General features: G+C 40.8%; 2 protein-coding genes across 4 annotated transcripts in view; one reads left to right on the top strand and one right to left on the bottom strand.

Moving 5' to 3' along the window:
• On the bottom strand, nt 1-19,610 carry mettl6 (methyltransferase 6, methylcytidine). Of its 3 annotated transcripts, none has more exons than XM_078539388.1 (6): nt 19,502-19,610; nt 15,236-15,599; nt 13,927-14,061; nt 11,091-11,261; nt 9,478-9,619; nt 1-1,057 (listed from the first exon to the last, which is right to left on the bottom strand). In XM_078539388.1, the coding sequence occupies exons 2-6, from the start codon at nt 15,572-15,574 to the stop codon at nt 903-905; spliced, it is 942 nt and encodes a 313-aa protein (XP_078395514.1). In that variant the 5' UTR covers nt 15,575-15,599; nt 19,502-19,610; the 3' UTR covers nt 1-902. The 3 variants fall into 3 exon arrangements, with proteins under 3 accessions (XP_078395514.1, XP_078395515.1, XP_078395516.1); XM_078539389.1 differs by lacking the exon at nt 19,502-19,610 and adding an exon at nt 18,895-19,007; XM_078539390.1 differs by lacking the exon at nt 19,502-19,610 and adding an exon at nt 17,147-17,254.
• eaf1 (ELL associated factor 1) overlaps nt 19,042-25,527 on the top strand; it is a 17,126-nt gene continuing 10,640 nt past the window's right edge. Inside the window, exons 1-3 of the mRNA XM_078539391.1 lie at nt 19,042-19,334; nt 21,463-21,557; nt 24,493-24,629. Coding sequence (XP_078395517.1) covers nt 19,232-19,334; nt 21,463-21,557; nt 24,493-24,629 — 335 coding nt within the window. The 5' untranslated portion in view covers nt 19,042-19,231. The remainder of the gene's footprint in view (nt 19,335-21,462; nt 21,558-24,492; nt 24,630-25,527) is intronic.

Genomic DNA, 25,527 nt, shown 5'->3' on the forward strand with positions numbered 1-25,527 from the left:
TCTGTTTAAAATGGTAGTTTATTAATACAAATGGTAGCAAATGTCAGAAGACTTTATAAAACTTCCAATATGACACACTTTATAAAAGTGTAGTTGAGGGAAGAGGGAGAGCTTCCTAAAATTCCAAACTGGCTTCATGGAGTACAATAATTTTGTGATTTTTTCTAAATTCCAAGTTTATGAAATTCTTCATTTTAATTCCTGTTGGTTCTGGTCTCTTCAGGCCGAGCTGAAAATGTTGGCAGATAATCTGCTCGTAAATTTTCAAATCAGTGTTGCCCTGAGTGAGCTGTTAAGAAGCCCACAGGAGCAGCCATGAAGTTCCTCTCTTTCAACTTTCCTGCACCTGTGTGGGAAGACACTGAACCTCTGCTCAGCAATCCTCATACAGGCAGCAGCACAGCTGACGATAGCCAAATCATTCCCAACTCCTACTGCAGATTTCCAAGGCACCATTTACACTGCAGCATAGGCACACAGGGTGACCAACTCTCAGGAAGAAAAAATTAAGGGACATTGTAGCAGGGGGAACCACATGAGTGGGCAGGAGTTGCTGGTGAACCTGTGAGAACAGGGTAGTGGGGGTGCGGGCTGCAGGTAGACCTGTCAGATCGTGCAGCCAGGAACAGTGCAAATGCAGAGAAGCGTATTGTGCGTGCGCAAAATTTAAAGGTCTGAAAAACGGGACAAACATCATCCTGGCAACATACAGCCAAGGACATGGGACAAACCTCAATTAAAGGACGGTCCCATAAAATCCAGGATTGTTGGTCATCCTGTTGGTACATGGGCAGGTGTAGGTTTCTCTGCCTGTTTTCCCTGCCAGGGTACTATGCACAGCAAGGTGCTCTAGAGGGAAATGTCAAAATATTATACTTTAACAAGACAGCAGCAGTAACATTTCAACATGAATGTATTCTCTCTGGCTTCTTAAACTTGCATTGAAGAAAAACTCTTGGAACACACAGACCTTCTCTCTTATTAACAGTTTCACGGAACACATATTCATTGACCAGCACCTCATACCCAGCAGCCGTCAGGAGCTTTGTCACGTATTCTAGAGTGAAAATATACAAAATAAGTACAAGGTTTTAGAATGAACTTCTACAGAGGTGCAACCTCCAAACTCCATCACAGAAAAATAAATAATTCCTGAGATAATAGATATATCTATTATTGTATGCTTGTCCCAATAAAATATATGTTTTGCTACATAATAGATTAATTTCATTTTATATCACATATAGATGATCATCGAACCTACTGGAATGTTAAAGCAAAATACAGCAAATGCTGGAAATCTGAAATAAAACAGTGTTGGAAACACTCAGCAGATCTGGCAGCATCTGTGGAGAGAGAAACAGAATTAATGTTTTGAGTCAAATATGACTCTTCTTCAGAACTGAAAGAAGGTAAAATTTGATGGGTTTTATGCTGTTGAAGATGGGGTAGAGTATTGGGGGGGGGGTGCGGTGGTGTGTGGGTGTGTGCGTATGTGTGTGGAGAACAAAAGGGAAGTCTGGGATAGGTTAGAGGGCCGGGAGAGATTAAATAACAAAGATATTAAGGAACAAGAGGCTAAGGGAGTGATCATGGTTGTGGTAAAAAAACAAAGCATTGTCCAGAGTGAGTGTTAATGGCAGGATAATAAACAGCTCTGCCTGAAAGCAAAAACATGAAAACAAGATACAGATTGGCAGCTGGAAAAAATAAACTACTAGAATGGTAGACCCTGAGAATTTTTCCTATCAACCACAGCAAGACGACAATTTTAGGAAACTGCCTTGCATTTTCATGGCTTTTCTGATTAATTAGCCAAACCTCAGCACTTTTTGAGAAAATTTGCAACTTGTATGGTGTAATAATGCAAGAGTGACCAGGAAACCACAGTATTAATATTAGTCATCAACCTCTACAGGTATCACAGAAAGAGGAGTTTGTTGTAAGGGAGAAAAAGTAATAGAGGCTGATCACCTCCAATAAAGGCAGAGTCCAAGGAGAGTGCCAAATGCAGGACAGCTGGAAAAAAACAATGAAAAATTGGATAACGGTGATAAAGGAGTCCTCTTGTGAACAACAATCTCTAGAAACATTGTAAGGAAGGGCCTTTCAAAGAAGAAACATCAATGATCCTGAGGAAGAATTTGCACTGAAATACAACATCATAATGTAAATGAAAAATAATAAGAAAATGGACCAGGTCAATTGTGCAATGGCAATGGTGAAAATAGCAGCTAATAAAAACCCTGAGGCTGAACACATGATGTGTAACAAAAGGATTAAATTTAAGATGGTGCACCCAGAATTGGGAAAAAGTTTTAATTACTTTAAGTTAAAGATGCTGGTGTAGTTATTTTGACTCCAATTTACATAAGCAACTATGAAAAGCACCAAATAGTTTGCTTTATAAAAGATAAGCTTCAGCCTTGAAGTTACGGTTGCGATGGTATCTGGTAGAAAATCAATTCGAACTGTTTGAAACACTTTGTTTTAATTGAATTAGAGTTTTAAAAACTCTTGTTGTTTCATGCAGTTTAAATTAAAGATGAGTGCTATTATTTTAAATCAATTTAAACATTTACAGAACAATGGGCTGTAACCTCTAACTAGCGTCGGAAAGTGCTGGCCCGCAGAAATAAGAAGAAATAAATACCTACTTACCTGGTTTTGAAAATTACGTTGACACTTCCGATTGCTGGAGCTGCCTGGGGCTTACATCGAAAGACTCCTCACAGGCCCCAGCAAAATGCAGCTCCAGCGTATTCGTGGAGACCATGCCCCTTTTTTTTTTTACAGCACTTGCTGCCGTAAAGCAAATAAGTTTAAAGGGCCTGGGAAATTGACAGGCCAGGGGAGGATAAGTGTCCAAGGTAGGAGGGGAGGGGAGTTGGGGCAGGGGGACTCGGGGGATTTGAGGTCGGGGCGGGGGGAATGGGGGGGAGAATGGGTTTGAGTTCGGGGCCGGGGGGTGGGGGTCTGAGGTCGGGGCGTGGGACTGGGAGGGTCTGAAGTCGGGGCGTGGGACTGGCGGGGGTCTGAGGTCACGGTGGGGGGGGGGGGGGGTGTGTGTGTGTGTGTGTGTGTGTGTGTGTGTGCTGGGGGGTGGAATGAGTGGGTGTGAGGTTGGTGGGGGGCGGGGGGGTATCTAAGGTCAGGGTTGGGGGTCTGAGGTCAAGGACAGAGTTGGGGGTCCCAGGTTGGGGGTGGAGGTGGGGAGGGGAAGAATCCAGTGGGGTCGGCCTGGGTCTTTACAATAGTTACTCCGAAGTTAGAAGAGGTTTTAATACTAACTTTTTCTGGGTAATTATTGCTATAACCCTGGCGGAACCATCCAAAGTTTGCGATTTAAACCACATTTTCAGATGGTTCCCAGCACAGCGCATTTGTACAGAGGAAGTTTGCATTTCTGGACAATTGCTGTGCAAACCCTTACCTGGGAACTTGCCAGAGGGATTCCCCAGCACCTCTTTGGGGTACCCCCCAAATCTGATGCTGGGAGCACAAAAATTACAGGCCATTATGTCTGTCGATGACACAAAGATAAGTAGCAACAAAAGCAGTGTAGATTGATGTTTAAAATTACTAAGATATTAATAAATTAAGTGAATGGACAAAACTGGCAAATGGATTTCAATGTAGACAAATGTGAAATCATTCACATTGGACCTAAAGTATAGAACAGAATACTTTCTAATTGGTGAAAAGCTAGAAACAATGTAAAGCCAAAGAGGCTCGAGCGTCCACGTACATAACTAATTAATAATGTGGCTCATTAATTGGCTAGAGAAACAGCAATAAAAGGGACTCCATAGGAATCACTCACCTCACAAACACTGGCACCAGTGTGATCAAGTCTGGCCATACCTGATTTGAAAACCTATCAGGATAATGATCCCAATGTGGTAATAACCAAAGAGGCTTTACAGTAAACTACAGGAAGGAACTGCTCCCTCCTTTGCATGAAATAAGGAGTCACTTGTCCTACATGAAAAGCTTTTGCACTATAAGGATGGTCCCAAGATAATACGGGTCACACCGCACCATCTCAAAATATACATCAAATCTGTAAATACATCAAATGGCAAGGGGCGGAGGAGCATGCATCCGTTTTTCAGGTTATGGATATGTTACGCAGTTATTACCGGTGGGTAACGATGCTCCAGGATAGTCAGCATCGCCTAGCCTTGCATTTCATTCATGCCCAAATAAATCTAGCTACTGCAAAGCAAAAAGTTCCAATGGGTTTCTCCCACCTAAATAACGGTTCATGGGGAACATTACAGTTTAATTATAGGGGTCCATTGCCCACAGCAAAAAAAAAGTGGGGGGGTGCTATCAATTTAGTGTTATGACCACAGCCTATGTTATTCGCTGAGCAAGCTAAATCCCAGAGGAAAACTTGACTTACTGATCATAACTTTCTTGTTTTTTTATTTTGAAAACGAGGGGAAAACTATTGATCCCACAAGCATAGAATCCCAATAACACTTTTAGGATTTTAAAATTAAAAGATTTATTAACAGGAAGAAAAAATTTAAACACACAAGATTAAAATTACAGTTGAAACATTCCGCAAAGAAAACCTACTTGGTCAGAACACACAAGTAAACTACTTGACAACAGCTCCCTTATAGATTTTTAACCATAAAAACCCAGTAATATTACCCAAAGCAAAAACTGCTGCTGCTTTAAAAAAGTATACAACACGACTTCTCATTCTTCCACTCTGCGGTGGAAATCCAAAGGAAGTTCAGAAACAGTCTGCTTTCAGAGAACAAAGACTTTTCTGGCTTGAAACTGGATGGCTGCTTCAAATTCACAACTTTTTTCAGTACATCTCCCCCACATATCCACACCAACACAACTAAACATCACCCTTAAGTATCTTTTTTTCCCTTTCATCCTAGACTCCATTGTCCTAAGCACCTCTTTGAACTCAGCTTTTTCAAAATATAAAAATCTTTCATGTCTTCCACTTTCAGGTCAAATAAAATTTAATAACCTTCCCTTGTTTATTTATGAAACCTTTGTAAGTTGTTAAAGTCCCTTAAACTCCCTTTGAAATTTGGCAGCTGAAAAGTCAAGACCTTACCTATCACCTAATGCAAATTTTAAAACCCAACCTATTTACTTGTACTTCCAGCTTCACCATAGCCTCTCATTACAAATACATGCATATAGCACCTTTATCTTTCATCTCTCAGTTCCCATAGACAAGTTGTCTTTACTAACCTTCCCCCAGTTTAATTACCCATGGACACACACACAGCCTTCTTTACAGAATACCACCGTATTCCCCAAAATATTTAAAAAAAGATAACATCCATCCTCACCTTAGTCATTATTGATATATTTATCAGGTGGATCACAGCTTTCTCAGCCTATAAAAATGCTGTTACCACAATGGGACAAAATTTTTACCTGATGGAGTTTTCCAAAAAGGATAACAAGAAATAATGGCTCACATTTTAGAGCAAAAGTGCTGCAACACCTGTGACGCCTGGTCAGTGTGGACTAACATTTCTACATTCCCTACTGCCTGCGGTCTAATGGCATAGTGGAATGCTTTAATCTAAAGATAGGACTAAGGAAATCTATCATGGGGGATTTGATAGATTTGGTCAAGACCAATTGTTGATTGGATTACTGCTTTGCCAGATGTTTTGATGGCCATTCACCCCAGACCAGCGAGCTCCATGGGTCACAGTCCGTTTGAACCGACCTCCGACCCCCCACTCCCCAGACACCCCACCATACCCCCCGACCTCCGACATCCTCCTGGACCTTGGACGCACCCCCCCCACCCCGAACCTCCAACCAACTCCCATGAACCACCCCCCAAATCCTATCCACTTACCTTAAACACTTACCTTCCCCCGGCCTGTCAATTTCCCTGGCACTATAAACTTACCTACTTTAGGGCAGCAAGTGCCGTCAAAAAGGGGGTGTAGTCTCCTTGAATCCGCTGGAGCTAGACTTTGCTGGCGCCTGCGAGGGGTCTTTCAATACAGGCCCCAAGCAGCTCCGGCAAATGGAAGTGTCAAGACCAGGTAAGTGTGCTTACCTAATTCCTGCGGGCCAGCACTTTCCGACGCTAGTTGGTAGTTACGGCCCATTGTTTTAGTGAAAAGCTCATATATTCTTCAGTTATATTCAATGTTTTTATTTGGAAAGACACCCGAAGGAAAGGAAAGGTGACCAAATTTACAGTAAGCATGTGCTATTCTATTTTATCTATATTATGTAGTTAGTAAAATATTTGTCTGAATTAACTTGGAATTATTGATGTTAGTTAACCTATTAAATTGTGAAAACCAAACTTTTTGTGTAGCCACCGTGACATTTTGTTTTTTGTAAATTATATGAAATTATCACATAAACAGTTGGATTTTTTGAATTTTTGACCAATGTGAAGGACTCCGTGATTTGAGGTAGTTCTGACTGTTTAATCATTTTGACACTACAATAAAATGTGGGGGAAAATGGGAGAAAGCTATTGAGCAGCCTGGTAATGATCTAAAGACATATAATTGGATTGTCCCACAGAATTGTTTCACATGGTTTAAAATTAATGGTGGTGTTGCTAATGATTTCCGCCACTTTTAACTGATCTTTAATTCATAGGAGCAAATAAAAATTTGGTAACATTTTTATGCCTTTGTGGCTCTTATTTAGAAAATTGGAAGTCAAGAAGCTGAAATTTAATTCTGAATTTAATTGTATCATGAATTTTTGAGGAACAAAAACTCCAAGAAGAAGTTTGGTTAAGTAAAATTTCAACTTGTACCAACATTAGATCGATGCTTTAAAGATATCATCATAATGGTGCATTGAAGAATAAGTTCCCTTTAGAATTCATGAATGAATTGAATTGGTAATTACTGAATAAGAAAGAGTGATTCAGAATGCAAGATAGAAACAGGGAAATTACACAACCAAATAGGAATCTTTTCTAAAATTTTCTTTGGTGAATTGGAATAAATCACCCAAGTGCAATTCCCTAAAAGATATCGATCTGATAACTATTCTTGACTTTCACTAGAATGTAAGAATAGTAAATTGATAGCTTTCTCCTGGAGGTGTTTGTGTCTTAGCCTATGAACAATAAGAGAACCACATTTGGTAGCCTAGCCACTACCCGAGACATTGGAACCATGCAAGGGGAGATGAGCAAAGATCTCCAGGCGTCCCTTTGATCTTTTGATAAGAGCACCTTAAAACCCAAAAATGGCTGGTTTTAGATGTCACGTGTGATATTGGGATTCTGGTGTGTGATTTGTTACATATGAAAAAACGAACATGCAGAAATACATGGTGAATTTGGACTCGAATGGGTCTCAGATGTCCTCAGTTATCGACAGAAGTAGTATATGAAATGGTAAATATGGCTCAGGAATCACAGAACTGTAGAATGGTTTACAGCACAGGAGGCCACCATTTAGCCCACTGTATCCATGCTGGCACTCTGCAACAGTAACTTCAGCTAGTACCACTCCCATGCCCTTACCTAGTAGCCCTGCAATTTTTTCTCTTCCGGTGCTTATCCGATTCCTTTTTGAAAGCCATGACTGAATCTAACCCAGCCACACAGGACAGTGAAACGATTTTTTAAACTATCAAGGCACTGACACATATTTCATCAAATAACCATCATCGAAAACACCCTGTTTTTAAATAGCACCTTTAACATAATTAAAAAGTCCCAAGATGCTTCACAGGAGCGTTAAAAAGCAAAATTTGACACTGAGCTACAAGAGATATTAGAGCAAATGACTAAAATCTTGATCAGAGAAGTAGTTTTAAGAAGCACCTTAAAGGAGGAAAGGAAGGGGAGAGAGGTGGAGAGGGTTAGGAAGAGAATTCCATGCTTAGGGCCTTAGCAACTGAAGGCACAGCCACCAAGGTTAGTGCAATTAAAATCGGGATGCTCAAGAGGCCAAATTCAGAGCACTACAGGTATCTCAAAGGGTTGTGGGACTGGAAGAGATAAGGAGGGGTGAGGTCATGGAGGGAATTGAAAACAAGGATGAGAATTTTAAAATCGAGACACTGCTTAACCAGGAGTCAATGTAGGTGAGCGAGCGTAGGGGTAATGGGTGAAGAGGACCTTGGTCAAAGGCAGCAGAGTTTTGGATAACCTCAGATTTACAGAGGGTAGGATGTGGGAGGCCAGCTAGGAGTGCATTGGAATAGTCAAGTCTAGAGGTAACAAAGGCACAGATGAGGATTTCAGCAGCAGATGAGCTATGGTGGGGTGGAGTTGAGCAATGACACAGAGATGGAAATAGGTGGTCTTAGAGATGGCAGGGATATGTGGTCAGAAACCTCAAACAGTTCCCAGGGAAAGGGTTGGAGTCAGTAGCCACAGAATGAAGTTTGGAGTGGGGGGCCAAAGATAATATTTTGTCAGTTTTTCCAAGATTTAGATGGAGAAATGTTCTGCTCAGTTTGATCATTTAGAAACACTGAAGGAGTCAAGAGAGGTGGTAGTGAGGTATGGCTGAGTGTCATCGGCTTACATGTGAAAATTAACTTTGTGTTTTGGACGATATTGCCAAGGGATAGCACGTAGATGAGAATAGGAGGGGTCAAGGATATATCCTTTGGGGTCACCAGAAGTAATGGTATAGGAAGGGGAAGAAAAGTCATTGCAAATGATTCTCTGGCACAATTAGTTGGATAAAAATGGAATGAAACCAGGTGCAAGTAGTTCCACCCAGCTGGATGACAGAGGAGAGGCTTTGGAGGAGGATGATGTGGCCAACCATGCCAAACGTTGCAGACAGGTTGAGGAGGATGAGGAGGCATTGTTTACCTTTGTCACAGTCACATAGGATGTTATTTGTGTCTTTGATAAGAGTTGTTTAAACAGCATGTTCAAAAAGAAGTTTACTCAGAATTAAGGAATGGATTACCATACAAAACAATGTGTAGTAAAAAAAGCAATCAAGAGTGAGAAGGAAAAAAATCTAGCTTGCTAAGGAGAAATAGCATTCAACTATAAGTATTTTCTATCTGCTCTGCTTGTACATTGCTTTTTATGCTGAAGAGGAATTGTAAATTATAAATAATAAAATATATTAAATATTGTCAAAGAAATAAGAATGATTGTAACCACTCAGTGACTTTGTTATTATCCAAGCAGGTTTTTGATAACACCTGCAACACCTGCTGGAAGTATGTCTGGTTTCAATAGGATCAAGTTAGGTGTAATGCCTCAGGTTAAATAACATGCCAAGGTCCACTGTGCATGCTCCCATATGAAGAGCCACCTGTACCAGAGGCCTGCTGGTGGTCAAGTGACAGTACCCCAGTTTGAGTCACCAACTTCAAGAAAGAAAAATGTTCAAGGAATGTCCAAGTACAGCTTCACATAAACAAGTATTTTGCAAGCAAGTACTGTACTACTTACAACTACCATAATCAGCTGGTAGTCTTTTGGAAGTATCAAAAAATGTTTTAAATAACAAATCTCACCATCAGAAAAGAAAAAAGATCTTGTTCCATCTTGACGAACATAAAAATTAGGTCCGAGTTTGTGGCCGCTTTTGAATCGGAGCATGGTGTGATCATATAGTCCATAATCTCGAAATAAGATGTATCCACCAGGTTTCAGTATCTGTCACAGACACACAAGAATCAAAGTCACAGTTAATAGGTCTTTCGCAATGATGCACTGCACTGCTAAATGAACAAAGTGGGCCTACAGGAGTAATTCACTTTTATTAGCTTAGTAGGTCACATTCTCAGCGAATTAACAAAAGGAAACACAATGAGCTAAGATACAAAATGCAAAAACCTTTATAAGTGAGACTGTATTTATAGAAACAAAGTGTTCAATTGTCTCTTCTAATTTTTATTTTTCTCCATCTACATCTATGAGAAATTATAATTTTTGATATTCCATAACAGCAGTGCTAAATGAGTGGGTTCTTCAAAGCCCACTTAAAAACTCCCACAGATATCATGTTGAATTGTGTTTAAATTATAAAATGTTCAACAATGAGAAAAGGTAACATAACCAGTACAACAGATATATAATTTACTTTAATTTCAAATTCACCACTTTGACAAAAAACATTTGTCAGAAGGTATGGTTGCTAAATTTGCTGATGACACAAAGATAGGTAGGAAAGTAAATTGTGAAGAGGATATAAGGAGGCTACAAAGGGACATAGATAGCGTATGTGAGTGGGCAAAGGTCTGGCAAATGGGAATGTAATGTGGGAAAATGTGAAATTGTCCATTTTGGCAGGAAAAATAAAAAAATAAGCATATTATCTAAATGGTGAGAAATCGAGGAGCTCCGAGATTCAGCGGAATTTGAGTGGCCTATTGCATGAATCGCAAAAGGTTAGTATCCAGGTTGCTGTAATTAAGAAAGCTAATAGCATATTATTGTTTATTGAGAGGTGAATTGAATACAAAAGTAAAGAGGTTAAGCTTATATAGGGTATTGGTGAGACCACATCTGGAGTACTGTGTACTGGAGTACTGTCTCCTTATTTAAGGAAGGAGGTAAATGCGTTGGAAGGCTTATTAGATTAATACCTGGAATGGGCGGGGTGTCTTATGAGGAAAGGTTAGACAGGCTGGGCTTAAATCTGCTAGGCTTTTTTAGAGTAAGAGGCGACTTGAGTGAAACATGTAAGAACCTGAGGGGTCTTGATAAGGCGGATGTGACGAGGACGTTTCCTCTTGTGTGAGAATTTAGAACTAGTGGGTCAGTTTAAAAATAAGGGGCCACCCATTTAAGAAAGAGATGGAGAATTTTTTTTGTCTCAGAGGATCATGAGTCTTTGGAACTCTCTTCCTCAAAAGGCAGGGGAAGCAGAGTCTTTGAATATTTTTAAAGCAGAGGTAGATAGATTCTTGATAAGCAAGGGGCTGAAAGGTTATATGGGGTAGGTGGGAATGTGGAGTTGAGTTTACAATCAGATCAGCTATGCCCTTATTGAATGGCGGAGCAGGCTCAAGGGGCCGGGTGGCCTATTCCTGCTCCTAATTAGTATGTTTGTAAATCCTTTTGAATGTTGCCCATTTACACCACTATGAATGCAATGGCAGCACGTGTACCATTAAATACTAACTTTATAGATATTTTCTAATGCCAGCTGCATCTTGTCAGGATGAATGGCAGAGAGCACGAAGATCAGTGTAACAACATCCACGGAGTCCGCTGGCACATTCTCCAGTAAATCGTCTTTTGTCAGATCACACTGAAAGACCTTACATCGTTCAACTTTATACAAGCGGTTTTGCTTTAAAAAAAGAAACAAACATAGGAATGGATAAGATGGAATCTGTACAGGATGCTCCCATCAATTGCATGATTAGCTTTACTATGTTATTGTTTTTTTAAGCTTTAACCATTGATGTCTAAAACAGCTGATGGATTATTTGGGAAATTTGAAGAAGCTGCTAAGCTGAGCAATACAAGTACATAACACAGTTGACCATCCTTTATCCATACATCCAAATTCCGAACACATCCAAAAACTGAAAGTTTTTTGAATAGAACCTAGCCTGAGCCAACATGAACCTCACCGACCTTTCGCATGGGAAGCTTGTGACCTGAGCCGACACGAACCTAATCAACCTGACCTGCCCTTTAGCATGGGAAGTCTGTGACCCAAGCCAACACAACCTCGCCAACTGGACCTGACCTTTTGCGTGGGAAATCTATTTGTTTGCCTTAGCTTGTGATTTTTTTGGTTATTTAGTGCTTTTATTCCAGTGTCAAAAAGACCATCAGATACCCTTATGAGAAAAGGAAAAGGAAGGAAATTCGCTATCGATTGCTAATAAACTGGAGCTGTTGCAAAAACTTGACCGTGGTGCATCTGTGAGGCAACTGAATGAGGGGTATGGGGCGAGTACCACCACCATATACGATTTAAAGAAGCAGAAAGACCAACTGTTGAAATTTTATATTGAAAGTGATTCACAAAAGCTAATGAATAGTAGAAAAACTTTACATAGGTTGAAAAACGATGAACGTGGTCATGTCACAGTGGAGTGGATTTGTCAGTGCAGGATTAAAAGGCTTCCGCTGACTGACCCATTGATCATGCAACAAGCCAAGATCTTTTACGAAGAACTGAGGCTTGAAGGTGCATCTGAGTACACGACAGGTTGGTTACAGAAATTCAAGAAGTGTCATGCTATCAAGTTTTTGAAAGTTTGTGGTGATAAAGCCTCTGCAGACTATGACACCACTGAAAACTCTACTGATGAGTCTGCTATGCTAATTTCAGACCAAAATCTTTCACCTGAACAAATGATGCTAATGAAACAAGTCTATACTGGCAGTACGTCGCTAAGAAAATGCTAGCAATGGCTGAGGAGAGTGCACCAATGGGTGTTAAGGATGCCAAGGTCCTTGGTTGTGCCAATGTGGCTTGCACACATAAATGTAAATTGGCTATAATTGGGAAGAGCAAATGTTCCAGGTCCTTCAAGGGTATTCGGACATTACCTATTCACTACTATGCCAATAAGGGAGCCTGGGTAACCAGGGACATGTTTTCTAATTGGTTTCGCAACCACTTTAAGACTCCTTTTTGAATAGTATGCTTGGTGCTGTGAACAGGGACTGGGGCTTGAAGGCTTCCAGAAGGAATTTCCAGTTAAGGATGCCATCTACGCATCTGTTAATGCCTGATGCCTTGTTGATAAAGACACCTTGACCAACAGTTGGCAGAACCTTTGGCTTGCAACAATGTTCGTTAAAGACGATAATATTGAAGACGACGTGGAAAGATTTCGTGTGAACAAGGAAGAAAAAATAGTAAACCAGCTCCTAGCATATGCGAACTGTACATTGTTGGAATGTGTGAATACACTAGAGGCCTAGGAAATCGAGCAAGTGTTTAATATTGACACGATGCTCCCGTTGTGCAATCTTTTAACTGATGAGGTGGTTGCAGAAATGGTATTATGTCAAGATCAACTTGATAAAAACAGGATGACAATAGTGAATACAGTAGAGAAAGTGCCCATAGACAATATTAAGTTGTGTGACGGGTTGATAGATGTACTTGAACAACGTGCATTTATAAGTGAGCAAGAACTAATGTCGGTGTATAAAATAAAATAAATTTATTAAACAAAAACAAAAATGTTGGTGAGGCAGATGAAGCTGGAAGAACTATTCAAGGCAGCCTCCTCAGCCCTTTCCCTCCTCCCCCTCTCTTACGAACTCCTTTACCAAGGTTTAATTAATGCAGTCATCATTTGGATCCATCATCCTTTGTGAGTGGATAACACCCAAATTATTGTGTAAGTGCTCATTATTTTTTAATCATGTTAATAAAGCAATGTAATATATTACAGGTGTAATAAGCGTTAACAAGAAGTAAGGTGTACGAGAGTTGGCAAATGGAGAAACAACCTGGTATTTGTAGATGATAGCTGGTCTAGGTTTAGGCTATTGTAATGTAAGTAGGCTTAGGCCTACCGTATATACAGTAGGCATATCACATCTGAAAACCAAAAATATTTAAATACTGAAACACAATCGGTCCCAACAATGTCGCATGAAGGATACTCGACCTGTATCACTAAATATCAATTATGTATCTTCTGTTTCAGGGCTGTCTGTGGAATCCTGCTATGCTGTTGTGTTTTTCATTACAATAGCAACTAAACTTCAAAAGTCCTTAATTGGCTGTAAAGAGCTTTGACTTCCTGAGGTCATGCAAGGCGCTATGTAAAAGTATGTTTTCTTGCTTTTTTTCTTTCATTCCAGGTTCTTACATTCACATCAATGCCATTGAGAATCTGGCTGTATCATTTATTTTCTGTGCAAATTTATTAAAGTATCTCTAGTGTACATTTTCTATCTGTTCCATCTTGAAGAATTTCAACACAAGGTGTAAAAAAATCAAGAAAATGGTCAAAAACAATTAACATTGTTTCATGTACCTTTACAAACTCTACAGCTCGGGGAGAGAAGTCACATGCATAAATGAAGACATTCAGATCATCCTGTAAAAGAGGGAATAAACAGTTCCCAACTCCACAGCCAGCTTCCAAGAGAATCAGTTTTTGATTCTGAAACTTCAAAGAGAAAAAAAAACAATATTAAGAATAATTTGCAATTTTATAGAACCTTAATACAGTAAAATGATCCATAGTGCTTCAAGTAAGAAAAAGTGGATACGACCAGCAGTGTTAAAAGAGAAAACCAGGAGAGGCAGGTCAGGGTAACAAGTAGAAAGTAAAGAGGCTTCAGGAGGAAGTTCAGACAGTAAGGCTGAAGGGTTTGTCAGCAATGGATGAGCGACATGGGGAGATGCACTGGGGACCTAATTCAGAAGACCAAAGGGCATCAAGTGGAATGCAAGGTTGGATAGAAGGGCGGGGCAATGCTGAGAATAGGTTTTGAATTCTGAATTCAGTATGTTAGAGATAAGGGACTAGCAGAGGTCAGCAAGTACGGAGTGATTGCAAGTGGAATTCAGTGCAGGAGGATATGGACATTGGAGTTTTGGGTGAGTTGTTCTTTCTTAGGGCGGAACATTAAGGAGTCAACTCTTTGAGTCACAAAAGCATAGTCGAGGTTTGCAGCAGCAGTAGGCGGCTGAGACTGGCAACGCTCTAGAGGTGGGAGCAAGCAGTCTTGGGGGTGAGTAGGCTATGGGGCTTCAAATATAACAAAATGGTAGAACAATGAGCTTGTGCACCATTTAAGTGAGGGGCTGGGAAGGTAATGAGATTGCAGCCAAGGGTGCAGACTTTGTGGCGGAAGCTCCATAAGATGGATTCAGTTTTCTGTGTACAATTTGAGAAAATGCAGGCTCATTTACACTTAACTATTTGGTAAGCATTCTGGTACAAGGCATCAATTGAATTAATGGTGGTAGAGAGGTAAAGCTGGGTGGCAGTAGCATATATATCGAAACTGGCCCCATGACTGTGGATAATGTCTCTGGTGGTAGCATGTAAACAAGGGAAGATGATAGGGGCATATGCTGGAGATGACAATGGGGGACAGGGGCAAAATTGCAACAGATGAGTTGGCTAGAATGGGACAGACAGGAATGGTACCAAGCAGAGCAGCTTCTTGGAGGTGATAAAGGTGAGGTATATGGAATGACTGGCCACATTTATATTCCAAATACCTTTCTTAAAACCAATATGGTCTTTGCAGGTTTTCACTAGACTTGCCTATTGCTGAAATAGCAGCTCTATAACTCTCAGGTTTGGGTTTTCTGTATCCCACATCACTTACTTCTCTACACGTTTTCAGTTCTTCAAACTCCCTGGTTGTCCAATGTCTATCTTTGAAGAAGTTGGTGCTGTTCCTTTTGTAAAATAAATCCCAGTTCTTCTGTGCATCTCTTTCAAGCTTCTGTTGTTTAAAATCCGACAATAAGCTCTGATCTTTTATGAGTTTTTCTGCTTCTTCAGGGGTAAGAATCCTTCCCCTATCCCCTATGACTTGAAAAGGCACTTCTGATTCGGAGGGTGTTACAGTTACTACCTTAGTGCTTAAAGAGCAATTGTTTAGCCCTTCTTTTTGGTATGTTTGGGTAGCATAAGAATAACTTGTTTCCATGACATCTCCCATTATGTTTGCAATATTGCAGATGTACCTAAAGCAAGAGACGAACAAGCTTTAGATTGCGGTGTAAAATTCAGAACAGTACAATACAATCAAAAGCCTCCATTCTGAAGGCTAGCGCTGCATTTAAAGACAATATAGAGTGATTTACTTTTTAAATGTTGGTGAATATATAGTGAAATCTTTGTGGAGCAAATGCTGCGCATCTTTTTATCGTATCTCAGAGACAGCCAGTCATTAGACTGTATTTGCAAGAGAGAGCCCGTTGTCAGTCCATGTATCCCAAGGGTGCCAGTTATCAATATGTGTACCTCAAGAGATTGCCAGTTATCAGTGGCTGTGGATTGGCGTATATCTCAAAGAGCTCTAATTATTAATCAATGTATCTCGGAGAGTGCCAGCTACCACTTTGTGTATCTTGGAGACTGCCAGTTACTGGTCTGTGTATCTCAGAAAGCTCCAGTTACCAGTCCGTGTATCTCAGAGAGAGTTGATTACCAGTCCGTGTCCAGAATCATACAATGATTATAACATAATCAGCAGGTCGTGTCCGTGCAAGAGCCACTCAGCTAGGCGCATTATATCCTGCCCTCCTTTCCTCAAAACACTGCAAATTTTCTTTTTAAGTGCTTATACAACTCCCTTGCGAAAGCCACAATTGAATCACCTCGAGCACTCTCAAATAGTACATCCCAGATCCTAACCAGTCATTGTATAAAAAGGTCTTCCTCATGTTGCCTTGGGTTCTTTTGTTAGTCACATTGAATGTTATCCTCTGGGAACGGTTTATCTGTATCTTGGTCCGGATCCATCAAGATTCTGAACACCTCTAGCAAATCTCCTCTCAATCTTCTCTTTTCTGAGGAAGCCAAACGCAGCTTCTGCAATCTATCCACGTAACTGAAGTCCCTCATCCCTGGGATAATTTCTGTAATTTTTTGCCCTAGTGGCGCAGGACGCAGACAAAGCTCGTGCTTACATCTGTTTTCATAGCTGCTTTTTCATGGAACAAGTTGTTAACCTGTCGCCAGAGACTATACCTCAAGGGGCTACTTTGCATCAAGCATGGATGACCAGGAGACTCTCCCGCTCTTACTGCTTGCCATGGACATATTGGAAGGATTTACAGGTTGATGATCAACCTGTTTGGCCATGTTATGAACACACCTTCTGTGGCCATCAAGTCCTGGAGTGGCACTTGAACCCAGAGCTTCTGGCTTAGAGGCAGGAACACTACCCACTGTGCCACAATACCTCCCCATCACCCAAATTTAGGCTGGTAATACATACCAAGGAAAGCAGTGGTCCTAGTATCAACCCCTGGGGACCCCAGGATATACCCTCCATCAGTCTGAAAAACAACCGTTCACCATTACTCTCGGTTTCCTGACACCCAGCCAACTTTGTATCCATGTTGCCACTGTCCCCTTTATTCCATGGGCTTCAGTTTTTCTGACAAGTCTTTTATGCGGCTCATTATCAAACACCTTTTAAAGTCCATGAATCAACTGCATTACCTTCATCAATCCTCTGTTACCTCATCAAAAAACTCAATCAAGTGCATTAAATATGGTTTACCTTTATCAAATCCATGCTGGTTTTCCTTAATAAATTCACCCTCAAATATGTGAGTTAATTTTGCCCGAGATTATCGTTTCTAAAAGCTTCCCCATCACTGAGTTTCAACTGGCCTGTTGTTGCTGGGGTTATCCTTATACGTTTTTCAAACAAGGCTGTAACATTTACTATTCTCCAGTTTTCTGGCACCATTCTCTTAGGAGGACTGCAAGATTATGACCATTACTTCTACAATTTCCACCCTTACCTTCTCTCATGTATGCCATCTGGTCCTGGTGATTTATCAACTTTAAGTACAGTCAACCTTTTTAATACCTCCTCTTTGTCAACTGTTACTTATCATGTATCTCAACTACCTCCCCTTTCACTATGACATCTGCAGCCTCTTTTTCCTTGGTAAAGGCAAATGCAAGGGAATTATTTAGTACCAAGCCCTCTGCCTCCATGTGTAGATTCCCTTATCAGCCCCATCTCTCCTCTTCCCACCATTTACTATTTAATTGCCTATAGAAGACTTTGGATTCCTTTTTATGCTAGCTGCCAGTCTCTTCTCATGGCCCCTTTGCCTCGTGCATCCTTTTCACTCCCCCACACCCCCTGAACTTTTCTGTATACAAACTGGCATCTGTCATAAAACACACTTTTTCTGCTTCAGCTTACTCTCTTTTTCTTTGGTCATCCAGACGCTCTGGCTTTGTTTGTCCTACCTTTCCCCTTTGTGGGAATGTACCTCGACTCAATCCGAATAATCTGCTCTTTAACAAATGTAGCCTTCAAAAACAGAATTAGATGAATACTTGAAAGAGAAAACATTGCAGAGATATGGGGAAAGAGTGGGGGAGTGGAATTAACTGGATTGCTCTTTGAAAGAGCTGGTGCAGACTCAACGGGCTGAATGGCCTGTCTGTGCTGTACTAGTCTATGATTCTATAAATTTAGCCCATTACAATTTTGCCTGCCAATCTTTGATTCCAATTTATCTGGGACAGATCTGTTCTCACCCCAATTAAATTGGCCCTCCTCCAATTGAGTCTTTTTCCATAGTGAACCTAAACCTTATGATGCTTATGAGCACTGTCTCTTTAATGTTGCCCTACTGACACTTGAGCTACTTAATCCAGTTTATTCACCAGCATCAGATCCAGCAATCCTTCCTTCCTTGTTAGGCTGGAAACATATCGATCAAGAAAATTATACAGAACACACTTCAGAAATTCTTCCCCCACCAACTGCCCTTTACATCATTATTATCCCATTTTTTGTTAGGATAATTGTAGTCCCCCATTATCACTGCTCTAAAAAGCTGTGGATGCTGGAAATCTGAAATAAAAATAGAAAATGCTGGAAAAGTTCAGGTCTAACACAACCATTCTGATGAAAGGTTAAAGACCTGAAACAATAACTATTTCTGTCTCTCCAATGCTACCAGATCTGCTTAGTGTTCCCAGCACTTTCTGTTTTTAATCCCTACTCGATAGTCTTTGCGCCTCTCTCTAATTTCCCAGAGTATCTGAGAGAGACCCAGTTACCAGTCCGTGGATCTCAGAGACCGCCAGTTATCAACTTAACTACCTGACAACCTAGTTGGGCCCTGAACCGTCTAAATGCTTGAAAGGGCGTTGTGGAAATGCAAGTTGTTGTTGTTATGTAGGACCTGAGCGACTCTCATTCGAGTAGGAGAAGAGAAAGAAAGGGAGAGCCGGGCAGAAAAACAAAGATTAAAACCTCCGAGTCCGAACATTTCTTACCGAACAAATGTACCCCCAACCCCCCCAAGGAACAGCGAGACGATCGAATCTGGGTGCGCCGCGTCCTAGTACGCACGTTCACACGCGCCGCTCCGTCCTCGTCCGTGCGCCGCCTCCTAGTACGCACGTTCACGCGCGCCGCTCCGCCCTCGTCCGTGCGCCATGTCCCAGACAGCGCGCGCGGGCGCGGCTCGCGACATCGCCATGTTTACTGTTTGAATTTAACGGCCGCCCCCCCCCTCCGAGTGCTCGGTCGGTCGCGTTTGAAAAAAAAAATCATCGGAAAGGAAAGACGGCAGCTGCCGGTCCGGAGGGTTGATGACTGAAGCGTTCGGCGATGAATGGCACTGCGCAGCCGGCGCTGGGCAAGGAAGAGCATGTGCTGAAACTGGGCGAGAGCTTCGAGAAACGGCCCAAGAGCTCGTTCCACACTATCCGCTGTGAGTGAGTGAGTGGGAGACGGGGGTAGGTCGAAGAGGGAAGCCCCGAGGCCTAGGAGCCTGAGGCCTGGGGCTCGGGCCGCATCCACCGTTGTGATCTTCAGTGGGGAAAGGAGAAGCAGAGAGAGAGAGAGAGTTCCAGCACTAAAAGCATAAAGCGAAAGTACCAGCCACGCCACAGTGTTCAGCAGGCGGCTTTGAGATGACGGGCCTGATGTTGTTCCGTAACCCACCCTTGGAAGTGTTGCCCATCCCGTCGCCTCCCTCCTGTTTCCCTGGTTACCCGGAGCCCCCCTCTCCGGCTCCCATTCCTGGTAGCCAACAGGGCAACTTGTAAGATAGCAGGATTTAAAGGGCTAAATGAAAGCCCCCTCCCCTCACTCTAGGTTAGTTAAACTTGGCTTTGTATTGTATCCCTTTAATTTATTTTTTGAAAAATACACTTTATTCACAAAATATCCGGAAGAACATTACAAAACATTTCTCAATCGCCATCACAAAAAGTGCAATCAGATTCAACTATTACGCATGGATCATGAGGTGCTTCAATACAATTAATGAATATTACAATCATTTCAATATGGTCATTACCGACAATCAGACAGTGCAGTGGTATTGGAGTTATCGACATACATCATGTTGCACTCTGAGGTGCTTCAATGCAATCATAACACAATTAGTATTCAATCCATACATTCATTGTGAGCCGTACAGCCCGAGGGGTCTATACAATTCCCAGCCCCTCGGTGCACCATGGCAGAAAGGTCTTAGACAGCATTTACACAGTTGAGGGGTGATCCAAACACACTTGCCTTTATATACTGCTTTTAACTGCCCTGAGATTCCCCAAAACGCCTCACATTTCAGTTCTGAAGAAGAGTCATACGGACTCGAAACGTTAGCTCTGTCTTTCTCTCCACAGATGCTGTCAGACCTGCTGAGTTTTTCCAGCAATATTTGTTTTTGTTTCAGACTTACAGCATCCGCAGTATTTTGCTTTTATCACATTATTAGAAACCTGGCATCCAATTTGCATACAGCAAGGTCCCACAATTGACAATGTAATCATAACCAGACCATTTACTTTCTCGTGACGTCGGGTTGAGGGATTAAATATTGTGAGAACTCCCCGCTCTTCGAAATAGTGCCTGGATATTTTACATCCACCTGAGAAGACGGACAGGTCCACCCTTTGAAGTCCCGTCTGACAGACGGTACCTCTGACCGTGCAACACTCCTTCGGTACTGAGAGTCAGCCGCGATTTTGTGCTCTGTTGGTTTGAGCCCACAACCTTCTGATGCGAAGCAAGAGTGAGTCAAGGCTGACACACTGATCTGAATGATGTGTTTAAAATGGATGAGGGATTTGATAGGGCACGTACAGAAACTTTTTTCTCCTAAGGAATCCAGAACAAGGGGACACAATTTTCAAATTAGAGCTTGGACACTTTGGAATGAAGCCAGAAAGTCATTTTTCATAAAAAGGGTTCCCTAAAAAGTATTTAATTGCAATGCTAAAGGCATGGAATGATAGATTTTTATTGGGTAGGAGTATCTACGGATATGGAACTTTGTTGGGCAAATGGAGTCGAGGTGCAGATCAGCCATGATCTGATGAAAAGCAAAGTAAACTAAGAGCCCGAATGGCCTACTCCAGTCCTAATTTTCTACTGTGCTAAATGTCTGACCACGAGTACAGGAACCTGCTCTCCCTACTGTGGGCCTTTCTCACGATCTTAATTATAGGGAGTTTCAACGAGTGAGTGCATTCCACCTCACTGCCAACAAATGACTGGTGTGCAGTGAGGTTTTGGGATTCCCAGCTTTTTTTTGTCTATTTTCTACCTCCCTCTCCTATGCTGAGTCACTGGCTACTTGTTGGAATGCAACTCCAAAGGCCTTAATCCTAAATCAACAGGGATTCTTGTTCCCAATTGCTGTCCAATGACCCTTGTTAGACAAATGTTGGTGTGTGCAGAACACTAGGCATTGTGATTCTCTCATAGTCAAATCACTCATGGATGCTCACTGCTCACATTCATATGCAAAGAAGTAGATATATGCAGCCATATTTGATCTGTTGAAAAGTCCATACTTTTTTGATAACTGTTCTGTGCATTTCTTTCAGATGATTTTAAACCAGCATCCATCGATACCTCTTGTGAGGGTGAGCTACAGGTTGGAAAAGGTGACCAAGTCACCATAACTTTGCCACACATCCCAGTAAGTTCTTATAAATACAGGTTTTGTTCTTGTCAAATCAAAGCTGTTTCCACCTCAAATATGGTTTGGTCCACAAGATCTGTATATCAGAACATGAATAGCTTGCTGTTAATCCATCCAGCACCTAATCCTTCCCGCTGCCTTTTGGCAATACACATTTTAAGATGTTACAAACATAAGTGCCAGATTCAGCACATTCGGCATCAGAAAGAATATTGTGAGTGAGGTGCCCAAGGCAACGTTTATTTTAATCTCAATATTTCAAATACCCTCTCGTGGCCTCTGAAAATAAAACTTCTTAAATTACAACAGGAAATTATTGTGATTGTGTGCTAGATTCCTGCTTTGGCTAGTTGTTCAGTAAAAACCCTACAATGCTTGAAGTTGTAATGAGTATTCCTCTAGGTCAGTTTCAGACTGGTTATTTGGAAGAAATTTGTCTCCCAAGTGGGTGTCATAAAATATCTTGGTGTTTCTTAAGGAGGTGGTGGATGCCAAAAGTAAAAGAGAAATTGGGAAAGGTGAGCAATGTATGTTTGGCACTGCCTAGGAAGTGCCTCCCTAATCTGCTTCATTTTTCTCCTTTTAAGATCTTTCTTAAAATTAACCTCTTTTACCAAGGTTTTGGTCACCCTCCTGATATCTCCTGTGAAACTTGTTGGGATATTTTTCTTACATTATAAAATCAGTATAAATGCAAATACAAAGGAATATGCAGGCTGGAGACAGTTACAGAGTTAATGAGGGGTAAAGCCATTTGTAAGTAAAGATCGGATTTTGGACAACAGGGAGCTGATAGAGACTGAAAATAACAGGGTGGTGAGCAAGCAGAATTTAGTGCAGGACAGGATGTGGGTGCCAGAGTCCTGAAAAAATAGAAATTGTGAAGAATGGAACTAGGTATATCAATGAGGATGTTTTTGGAAAACTTACAGAAGTATTGATAGGCATCTCAGCAGTGGTGGATAGATGAAGCAGACAGTATCAATTAGAGCTGAAATTCTGTTGTCATGGTGATAGGATGAATGATTTGAAGCTTTGTTCTGGCTTAAATAATATACCAAAGTTCAATCTGCATTTAGCAGCCAGGGAGTACAATGGAACAACCAGTAAAAGTATGGAAGTTTTTGACAAGAGCCAAATAGGGTGCCTTTGTGTGATCTTCAGTTGCGGAAGTTCTGACATTGGATAATCAACCTGACAGCACTGAGATGGGCATGATGTCATGGATGGTGATGATGGGGTAGGGCTGGCATTATCAAAATACATGTGGAAACTGGTCCCATGTCTATGGATGATGCCTCTGAAGATATCAGGTAAATGGAAACAAAAGGACCAACCCGTGGGATACTGTAGAGGTGATTGTGTGGGGTGGGAAAGAAAGAAGGACTCGCATTTATATTGTGCCCCATGGCCTCAGGACATCCCAAAGAGATTTACAGTCAATTTAAATAGTTTTTGAATTGCAGTCACTGTTGCAATGCAAGAAATACTCATCCAATTTGCACACAGCAAGGATCCACAAACAGCAATATGATCATGATCTGGTAATTTGTTCATGGGTGTTGGTTGAGGGATAAATATTGGTCAGGACACCTGGAAGACTCTCCTCTTCAAAAGAGTGCCATGAGATTCACCTGAGAGGGCTGATGTCTCCTTCAAAAGACAGCATGTCTACAGTACTACACTCCCTCAACATTACATCGGAGTATTGGCCTAGATTATGTGCTCAGTCAAGAACTCATTGCCAGAGATGCCTTGGTTATGTTGGAATAGATATTAGCAATAATGCTAGAAATAGGGTAGATAAAAGGTGGTTGCCTTGCTTTCATCTGTGGTCTTTAGTAATCTTCCCCAGTGTACCTCCAAGTATATATTTACTTGGCTGTGTGATGTCACCAAAGCTGGGATTTAGCGTAATTCTTGTTTTCTAAACAGCAAAAAGATAGGGTGTTATTAGGCAAATCGGTACTCTCAGTTTCATGGAGCAAATTAAAGGACTATAGCATGAACATTCATTTGGAAATCATCAGATCCATTACTTAATATTGGAAAATGCCTGGTGTCCACTTAGCAGTCGTCCAGGCTAGCATATTTGAAATTGAGAATTGAATATATGGGGATCTGCGGTCCCATCACATCTTTAAGTAATATGCTGAAATATTACTGAAAGTGACTCTTGAACTTGAGCAAGTTACACTACTGGACGAACAGTGAAATTGTGTATCACTGTTTTATAAGTTTCTGTTTCAGCGTTTGTTAGCTCCAAGTGTGTTCAATCTAGTTATTTACTACAAACTTTTTAAATTTGTATTCATTCAATAATCCCATTATCTGTTGCGTTTTGGTAATATTTAATACTATTTCAGATAAGCGTTTTTGATTTGAAGTAAATATTCTGCTCTCTGACTTTTTCTATTCACACTACATTAAAGAGATCACCTAAAAATTACTTGTCAGCCACCCAAAGTATTTATGCACAGATATTCCATTCCAATTTATATGAATACTCAAAAGATAGAAGTTTTGTGAATCAGTAAAGTATATTCTTTACTTCAATTAAGCAACATGGAATTATCAGATTTTCTGCACTAAATTCCAACTTTACTGTTATGGGCATTGCTTAATTAATTGCTTGATTAAAATTATTGAATAATTCAGCAATAATCAACTTGAAATTTTCAGGAGTAGAGTAGTACACAATTTTTTCAAAACAAACTTTTTCAAATCAACTTCTAATGCACATTGTTTGTATTTTAACAGGTCTTTACCTTACCATGTAAGATGTATTTACTGAAGTAGAAATTATCTAGGACCTTTGTTAGAATATTAATGAATATTTGGTGACTGCAGTTCTATTGTTTTGCCAATTTGAACTCTGGCACAAGCCAAAGTAAAACAAAACTACAATAATATCTGGTTTCTTGGTCACCAGGGCTCTACTCCACCAATGACTGTCTTCAAAGGTAATAAAAGACCATATCAGAAGGATTGTGTACTTATCATTAACCATGATACTGGGGAGTTTGTGCTTGAAAAACTCAGTAGCAGTATACAGGTGAAGAAAACCAGGTGAGAATACATACCGGCTTTTAAGTTGATTTGAATAATAATTATTTTTGTGACTGATAATATAGTATTTCTGTCAATATGATACATTGGTTATCCCATTTTTTTCTGATTTTACACTTGTATAAAATTATACAATCTAACTAACTATAATTAATACAGTAATAGTAAATTGGGTATTTATGGAATCTAAGAACATATCACATAGAAGAAGGCTATTGAACTTTTTGTACCCATACCAGCTCTCAAAGGGCTTACTTGTTCCTCTACTCAGTCCTGATGACCTTTAAATTGTTAATTTTATTCTCCTAACATCGTCCTTTTGTTCTTTTAGTATTTATAGACACAATGGAATGAATGATCACCTGAATTATAAATTTAATATCTTTAAAATACTCAGCTTCCAAGATTTTTGCAGATATCAGGCAGATTGCCACTTGATTTTTTTTTAAAATATCACAATGTCGAAAAGCATTTAATGCTCACCAGTTATTTTATGGCGGCATGGTTTTTTTAATTTTTTCACACAATTTGGACGTCTCTGGCTAGGCCAGCATTTATTGCACATTTCTAATTACCCTTGAGAAGGTGGCGGTGAGCCGCCATCTTGAACCTGCTATAGTCTATGAGTGTACTCCCTGTTAGGAAGAGAGTTCCAGGATTTTGACCCAGTGACAGTGAAGAAACAGCGATACAGTTCCAAGTCAAAATTGTGTGTGGCTTGGAAGGGAACTTGCAGGTGGTGGTGTTTCCATGCATCTGCTGCCTTTGTGCTTCTTGGTGGTAGAGGTTTCAGGTTTGGGAGGTGCTGTCAAGGAAACCTTGGTGAGTTGCTGCTGTCCTTTTTGTACAAACTGCTGCCACTGTGTATTGGTAGTGGAGGGAGTGAATGTTGAAGGTA

Source organism: Cetorhinus maximus, chromosome 3, assembly GCF_964194155.1.
Source record: "Cetorhinus maximus chromosome 3, sCetMax3.hap1.1, whole genome shotgun sequence".
Classification (NCBI taxonomy): Eukaryota; Metazoa; Chordata; class Chondrichthyes; order Lamniformes; family Cetorhinidae; genus Cetorhinus; species Cetorhinus maximus.

Bases quoted from the DNA above. Each gene is read 5' to 3' on its own strand.
- mettl6 (XM_078539388.1), bottom strand. From the start codon at position 15,574: ATGGGAGATGTCATGGAAACAAGTTATTCTTATGCTACCCAAACATAC. The intron at 11,262-13,926 runs GTACATGAAACA...CTTTTTTTAAAG, and splicing joins GAGCTGTAGAGTTTGTAAAG to CAAAACCGCTTGTATAAAGT. The intron at 1,058-9,477 runs GTGAGATTTGTT...TTTTCACTCTAG, and splicing joins ATCTTTTTTCTTTTCTGATG to AATACGTGACAAAGCTCCTG.